Here is a 5,667-nt window from a genome sequence, read left to right as displayed (position 1 = left end):
CTGCCGTCGCCTCAGGGACCGCTGCCTCAGTTTCCCTTTTTTTCTCCCCCTCCGACCCCCGGCCCCGAGGCGATTAAGTAGTGGGGTGATTTCGGTGAGGGTATTAGGCGGGGAGCGATGGGCGCAGTCGGCCTGACCTAACGGAACGCTTTCGGTGTTTCCATCGCCGCCGCGGGGACGGCTCCGGCACCTGGAGAATTAAAGTGCGCGATTTTCCTCGGAGCAAGTGCTGGGTGGAGGGCAGGGGACAGGGCGGCGGAGCGTACCCCCAGCCTGAGCCGAGGTCCTGCCGCAGCCTCCCCTCGGGGCGGCCAGTCCCCTCCTGCCGCCGTTGGGAAACCGCCCTCCGGGAGACCTGGCCCCGTAGAGCGGAAAGGTTTGACCAGTAGAAAGTTCCAACTTTTTTGGAAAGCTGAGGTAGCGCGGGCATAATTGCACTTTGTATTTCTAACAAATCAAATGCGCTTTGGGAAACAAAAACCCGTGAAAGGTCTTGCAGAGCCAAGGCTTTCCGTGTCCTCAGCTTCCCTAGTGTTACTGCAAATGAGCTCGCAGGATTTCGCCGGGGCTGGTGTGGTTAAAAAGGACGTGTGAAGAGGGCATGGTGGTTGACAGGAAGCTTTTCTGGTTCAGATTCTTACAGAGAAATCAGCTGTTTCCCTTCAGAAATGTGTGTTGGAGTCACTGGGTATTGTAGGAATGAGTAGGAAACATCATTTTGACTCCTTTTTTTTTCTTTGCTTCTACGTTTGAGTTTTTATTATCTCTGCTGTCCATCAGAATACATATTCTGTCAGATTTTACTGTTGTAGTGAATTACTGGCTTAAAACAATGTTAAGTGCTGAATTTGAGGACTGCCTTTGTGTGAGGACTAGCAAGACTGGGACTTCAGTTTCTGTGAGAGAATAATAAATTACAGGGATGTTAGGTTAAGGCTGTTCTCATCAGAATACGTAACATCTTCCAGTTTGCTCCCACTTAAATACTTTTAAGTCTGTTGAGTACTTATTAAAGGTGACGTTCAAAGCTGTGCAAGTGGAACTGTTAACTAAAAATAGAGGAAAATCTCAAAAACATGATTGGATCCAGCAGAGGTGCTCACTTGGCATGACCCTTCAATTCTCTACCAAATGCATTGTATTAAGAGTTATTTTTGTGAAGGGAGTTATTTTTATGTTGTTTCTTACAACTGAGAGTGCAGGAGAATAATTGAAGTAGTAGTAGTTGATATTTTAATTGCTCAGCCCTCATATCTTTCTTATGTGTTTTGTTTAAGCATTCGGTAAAGAAAAAGACAAAGAGAAGAAGTTAGACGATGACAGCACCAGTGCCACAGTCCCTCAGTCAGCTTTCTTGGGCCCAACATTATGGGACAAGACACTGCCGTACGATGGAGACACTTTCCAGTTGGAATACATGGACCTGGAAGAATTCCTCTCAGAAAATGGCATTCCACCCAGCCCAAACCAGCACGAGCATAGCCCACACCAGTCAGGTCTCCAGCAAGCTACCTCAGTATCACCTTCTGTCATGGACCTCAGCAGCAGGGCTTCTACTTCAGTCCATCCAGGCATGGTGTCGCAGAACTGCATGCAGAGCCCAGTCAGACCAGGTAAATCAACCCTAAGAACTTCCTATGGCTTTTGGTGTGAGCCTTCCTCCCCGGTGTAAACTGTTACCCTCCCTGTGTGGTTGACAGGCAGCTTAGAGAGGGCCAATATGATTCAAGTCACTCACACTCAAAAAAAAAAAAAAAAAGCTCTAGTTATTGTTAAGTTGCTCCGCTGGGATTTTTATTTAAATTACATAAGGAACTATGGGAATTCCAAGGAAACCCGTCTACTTTTCTTCATTGACAGCCCATCTGTTAGCAAGTAAAAAGACCACAAATGAAATAGGAATGTGTAGGTGCCGTGGTGTTAAATGGACCCTGAATGAGAATATTCCCACGGCCAACATTCGATGTGAGAACACAGGAGTAGGTAATTATTTTTAAATTAAAGACAATGCTTCCTGTTTGAAATTCTGGCCATAATCTTGTTATCTCTTGAGCAAAGTAAAATTTGTCACAGTACATGGGGCAGGAACTAAATTCTGGAACTGCATTATAGTCTTGCTTAAATTAGCATGAACTCTGACGTGGGTTGGTAAGTTCAATCTGGAGGAACCTTGAGCTTTACACAAAGAGAATATCATGGAGTCCAAGTTCTGATTGTAGTGCTGCAATATTCAAAACGGTCTGATGTCAGTGGAAGTCTTCTGTTGGTTTATTAGTATTTGAAACCATCCTTTTAGAGATACTAGGTTGAATCCAGAGTAACTGCTCTGGCTTGACACCAGCAGGGCTGAGATCATGGTCAGTGTCAGCACTGAAGTGACCAAGGGTGACATTTATTGTGCGCTCCTGCTCACACAAGGTCTGCTAAAGCACAGCGTGCTCTTGGGAGCAGGAAACCACTCCTCTCCCTTCTGCTTGATCGTTTGCCATGCTCAGTGTGTGAAGTTATTGTCAGAATCATCTGATAAGGAAGCAAAATAAATAAATAGAAGGACAAAAGTTGTGGAGCAGGAGGAAATAGAAAAGTCTTACAAGTCTGCAACATTCCTTTCTCCTTATAAAGAAATAAAGCACCCCAAACCTGTCAACAGACCCCTTGGCCCCAAGTCACAAGTATGTGAATTTCACACGCAGTCATGAATTTCATTTACTTTTACTTCATGTGCATTTGACTTTGTTTGGTATTTCAGTTTCAGGGCATTTCACAGTTAACTGAAAACTTCTAAGGGTTTCTAGAGATAAAATATATTTTGAGTTGGCAAGAGCAGAATATAAAAACCCCCTCACTTTTTCTGAGCTGGTTTTTAAAAACAGTGCGGATATTCTACGCTGTTTTCTGTCACATAGACACACATAAAATTAAAAGCAGATAATCTGTCCTCATTCCTCTTTGCAGAGAAGCCTGGTTCTGAGCCAGGCCTTCAACGATCACCTGTCAGAATTTATTTGCAGTCAGCTGACTGCATGACTTTTCAACTCATTGATTTTTTTTTTTTTTTGAGGTTTTCCTGAGCTGTTTGTACCTCAGGGTTACAGACTTCTCTTGCTAGAAACTCTGTACACTTTTTTTTTTACTGTTGTGAAAGAAGTCAGGTCTTGAGGGGTAGGATAAAACATAAAATTGCAGGTATTGTTTGCCCCATTCCACTGTGCCTCAAGATTAATACAATTTTGCGTTTACATGTGCTTTTTTAAAAGCACTGTGTTTTGAAGAGATCATCTTAGAGTTTAGCATCTGAGCAGGTTTTAAAGTAAGACAGCATATATTGTAAAAACCAAATTTTTACTAAAAGTAAAAAACAGTAATTTAAGGTCATCAAAGTGCCAAGGCCAGTGTGCTGCTTTGAAATACAAAAATTAGTCTGGAGATGAATGTTAAAATCATTATAATGGAGCCTTTTGGTTAATATACCTTGAAATGTTTAAAATACATTTTTTGAACTGCACGTGAAGAAAGGTTTTATGATTGCTGTGCGCTTCCTTTCCAGTACGCACGACTGTCATGATGTGTATTGTTGTAATAAACCCAAGAGCAAGTAGTATAAAGTATACAATTCCAATAAAAATTAATTCTATGTGATCTTATTTTCAGGAAAATTGAACTTTTTAGATGATAATGATGATAATTCTCTTAAATATTTTGTTGTGGTGTCCCCTGAATTTTGGAAGCCTGTTGGAGCGTGTGGAGTCTGGCTGAAGGAAGGGTCAACCCCTGCACTGCTTCTATCCGTACTTTAAATGTCTCTGCAGCATTTAGCATCAGCGTGTCACGTGCAGTTGGTCAAAACTCCCGCACCTGGGTGTGCGGTGTAAGGGGGAGGACGTACACGTGCACATGGAACCCTGAGTGTGACTCGTGTTCGTGGTGTATCTCGGACACAGAGGAGTATAGAAGAGTGTAACATTTGATTTTGTGCGTGTGCCTTAGCTGTCTTTAGAAACTAGTGGTATTGCCTCAATACACATTTTAAACCATCTCTGGAAGAGATCTGGAATTCTGCATTGGCGTGCACTGGGAAGTGTCATCGGGCTCAGCAAAGCTGAGCTGACCCTGACTGTAAATATGACATTACAAAATCCTCTCTGAAATTTATTTTTTATCATCTGTTCTCTGGACAAAGAATAAAGCAAGCACCCACTTTCCCATCGCTTTCTGTTCCGGGAACGTGCGTGTGGCAAATACTGGGTTTCTTTGGCAGAGAAGGGACGCAGGGGGCTGTTCCAAGCTTGGAATCTGATGTATCTCTTTTTCACTGTACTGATTTTGTTAGTAACAAAATAGCATTTTGATTTATTTTAGCACTGCAAACCACCATTCGTTGTAACGTGTAGATGCATTTAAAACGTATTTTCTCTCCCTGTACTGGGTGTTGGTTACTTGGTTGAGCTCTGTAGTCTCCCTCGTAAAACCTGCCTTTATAAAGCTCGCTTTTAAAGTGACCTGTTACTGCAAACACGTTTTTGTGATTCTTGATCTGTTGCACACCCTGTTTTGTCTGTTGCCATTTTTTTGGTGGAAAGTAAATCTCCATTTAATTCCGGAATCCCTTAAGGAAATCTGGAGTATTTGTAGCTGTCTGCATGTCCAGGGAGGTTCATATTTTGCAGGTCATTAGTTGGTGGTTGCTTTTACCTGGTGCTCTTCCCTTTTGGTGTGAATGGGGCAGCTACTGTTGAGGGTTTGATCAGAGTGAATCAGAAGCATCAGCAAAGTCTGGTGAAAGATCCTAATTAGCAGGTTTTTGGGATTGTGGTTTTGGTCTGAATTTTCTGTTTGCCGCCAAGCCTTGGGGGCTGCTGCTGTCTGGGGATTGCCCACGTACTGGTGCTGCCCCACTCCTTAAGGGAGGGAGGGCTGCCGGAGGCTGTGAAAAATCTCCCTTATTCTTTGCCTTCCTGGGGCAGTGGTTTTCAGTCTGTGTTGCCTGGATGGCTGGGTGTCTTAGACTTCTTGCAAAGGATATGCCAGATATTATTTAAGGAAAGAAAAACAAGCTTTGTAATCTGCTGCTGCAGAAATACACCTTTGTGCAGTATCTGCAAATTGTTGCTTCCAGTTTAAAAAGATTTAGGGGTACGGTAATCAAAAAGCTGAAAACTATTTCCGTGTGAAATGTAGTTACACCTACACCCTCCTCACCCTTCCAAGAACACAGAGATGTTATTGAATGCCATGGTTTATTTATTCAGCCAAGATATTTCATCTAGAGCGCAGTATCATTACCTTTCACTTCTCACATAGCTACTGAACTGTAATGATTGACACTAGGGGTGACAGGGTGGTTTTTGACATTTTCTTTTAACTTTTGTTTGTCATAGGCACAGCAGCCAACTGGGAGAGGTTCATTCTTGCTCCATCCAGCCTCTCAGCTGCATACTGGGGATGACTGGTGAAGGGGGCAGCCCACAAAAGGGTGTGTGTGGAACACTCCCTTTATTGCAGTCTTCCTTCCCCTGTGTTTCTTAACGTGACCTCCTATTCCAGCACAGCCTTTGTAGCGTGAAGGGCAGCGTTCCCAGCAGCCAGCTTGTGTGTAGAATCCTTGCCTCAGCTTTAATCATTGTTTACAAGCAGTGACTAGGGGCTGTGCGAGCCCCTTCTCTTCGA

General features: G+C 43.4%; 1 protein-coding gene across 1 annotated transcript; it reads left to right on the top strand.

Annotated features, from left to right (window-relative positions):
* Positions 1 to 1,277: 1,277 nt before the first annotated feature.
* Positions 1,278 to 1,613, top strand: LOC104489033 (hepatic leukemia factor-like; the record flags this gene model as incomplete). Its single annotated transcript, XM_010131145.1, has 1 exon — positions 1,278 to 1,613. A coding segment is annotated over one exon (336 nt), but the record flags the coding sequence as incomplete, so codon positions are not given.
* Positions 1,614 to 5,667: the final 4,054 nt, after the last annotated feature.

The sequence above is a fragment of the Buceros rhinoceros genome, unplaced genomic scaffold, assembly GCF_000710305.1.
Source record: "Buceros rhinoceros silvestris isolate BGI_N320 unplaced genomic scaffold, ASM71030v1 scaffold19232, whole genome shotgun sequence".
Classification (NCBI taxonomy): Eukaryota; Metazoa; Chordata; class Aves; order Bucerotiformes; family Bucerotidae; genus Buceros; species Buceros rhinoceros.
The sequence above is the reverse complement of the archived record's forward strand: the minus strand, read 5'-3'. Positions and strand labels throughout refer to the sequence as shown.